The following is a 2010-nucleotide window of genomic DNA, read 5'->3' as shown; positions in this document are numbered from 1 at the left end:
GCCCGACCCCCCCGGCTGTCCCCTCCTGGCAGGGACTTGTGCAGAGCCACAAGGGCCCCTGAGCCTCCTTTGCTCCAGGTCAGCCCCTTCCCAGCTCCCTCAGCCCCTCCTGGTTCTCCAGCCCCTTCCCAGCTCCCTCAGCCCCTCCTGGTTCTCCAGCCCCTTCCCAGCTCCATTCCCTGGACACTCTCCAACCCCTCAATGTCCTCTGAGTTGAGGAGCCCAGAACAGGACACAGCACCCAAGGTGCGACCTCACCAATGCCCAGAAGAGGTGAAAATAACTTCTCCGGTCCAATGGCCACACAAACTCCGACACAGACCAGGTACCATTGTCCTTCTTGCCCACCTGGGCTCAAGCAGCAGCCCCAGGTCCTGTCCTGCTGCACAAACCCGCAGCCCCTCTGCCCCAGGTTGGAGCAGTACTGGCGGTTGTTGGGCCAAAACGCAGCACCCGGCACTTGGCCTTGCTGAACCTCACCCCGCTGGTCTCAGCCCCTCGGCCCAGCCCGTCCAGGTCCTTCTGACCCCAGCATGAAGCAAAGCACTGGGAGCAGGAGGAAGAGCGCCGGGCAGGGCGGCAGGACAGCGGGACAACCCTCAGGACAAGGCTTTCTCCAGCACTGCAGCCTCCCCAGCGCTCCAGGGCCAGCGGGGACCCAAGCCTGGGCTCACGCGGGGCTCAAACCTGGGCTCACCCCATGCCCAGGACGGACCCCACATCCCGGAAGCCCGAGCCGGGCAGGCCTCCCCAGCACAGCAGAGCCCGCAGCCGGCCCTGGGTCACCCTCAGGGGCCCGGAGGATGCGGAGCGGGGCCGCCCCTACCTGATAACCGAGATGAGCAGCCCCGAGGGGTCCTTGCTCCTGCCCACAGTGCTGCGGTATCTCCCAACCGCGTCGCCCGCCGCCATCTTGCATCCCCCCCAAACGCGGCGCAGACACACGTGCTAGCACGCCTCAGCCAATCATAAGCGAGGAGGGTGAGCTGTCACCCAATAGAAGGCGAGGAGGGCGGGGCACGCGGCATCAAGGCGGGGTGCGGCACCGCGGAGCCTTCTGGGAGTTGTAGTTTTTGTGGTGGCGGTGATACAGATTCTCACTCAAACCTTCGACAGGTGGTTAAAAATGAGTAAAAGGTTAAAAAATGATCGACCTGACAAGATGCACCTGCAAAGACACCTGTGCCCAAAAGCCTTCATTCAGTCTGGGGGCGGCACAAATGGTGGGGTTATGAGGGACAAATGCATTCCCTCAGAGCCTTCTCGGAGCAGGGTTGGTTGAACAGTGAGAGATTTAAAAGTTTATAGAGTTAAAAGTGGGTAAAGTGCGTTAAGTATTTCAATTAACGCGTTCTATGAATTAGTAGTGCTAAATGCTCACAGTGTGTCACAGCCTGAATGAGTCTGATCACAAATACACCCACAAGAGTTGCTGACACTTCCCTTAATTTAATGTCCTTAAGCTACAATATTATTAAGAATAATTTCCTCCAGTTTCCCAAAGGAAGGCAGTGAGGTGACCAAAGATGAGCCAGCCCAGGTGGTCCCTGAAGTGAGCTTGGAAGCAAACTGGAGCGTTTGGCACAGGAATTGTGGTTTTGGAGCAGATGGAGGTGACGGATTGGAATCTGTCCACAACCTCAAAAATGCTCTGACACCCAACCCTCGCTGTGTGGGTCTCTTCCAACGCTGGATATTCCACGATTCTACAATGCTGGCATTCCACGACACTGAACAGCAACCTCCTTGCCCACAGTCCTTGCTTTGCCACGGACACACTCCGTCCCTTGCCACAGCATCACCTTTGGGAAAAGGAAAGGTGGATGTCACCCTGTCCAGGGCTGGAAATCCAAAGCTTGTTTTTCACCAAACATCGAACTAACCTCTCCTAAAAGCTGCCTCGCTTTCCCCATTTCTAGGCCACTTTCCCAGTCACATCCTTTGGGAGCTTGCGTTAAAAAACACCACGCAAATCCCAGCACTGTTGTTGCAGAGGCAGAATTCCTTAGG

General features: G+C 57.1%; 1 protein-coding gene across 2 annotated transcripts in view; it reads right to left on the bottom strand.

The window, feature by feature from the left end:
* Nucleotides 1-928, bottom strand: part of EXOC4 (exocyst complex component 4) — a 372421-nt gene extending 371493 nt beyond the window's left edge. For both annotated transcript variants that reach the window (XM_005426948.2, XM_031061885.1), the window contains exon 1: nt 827-928. In XM_005426948.2, the coding sequence (XP_005427005.1) occupies nt 827-912 (86 nt within the window). In that variant the 5' untranslated portion in view covers nt 913-928. The remainder of the gene's footprint in view (nt 1-826) is intronic.
* Between the last annotated feature and the right edge of the window lie 1082 nt (nt 929-2010).

Source organism: Geospiza fortis, unplaced genomic scaffold (genome assembly GCF_000277835.1).
Source record: "Geospiza fortis unplaced genomic scaffold, GeoFor_1.0 scaffold61, whole genome shotgun sequence".
Classification (NCBI taxonomy): domain Eukaryota; kingdom Metazoa; phylum Chordata; class Aves; order Passeriformes; family Thraupidae; genus Geospiza; species Geospiza fortis.
Note: the sequence above shows the minus strand (reverse complement) of the source record. Positions and strands in the feature narration are given on the sequence as shown.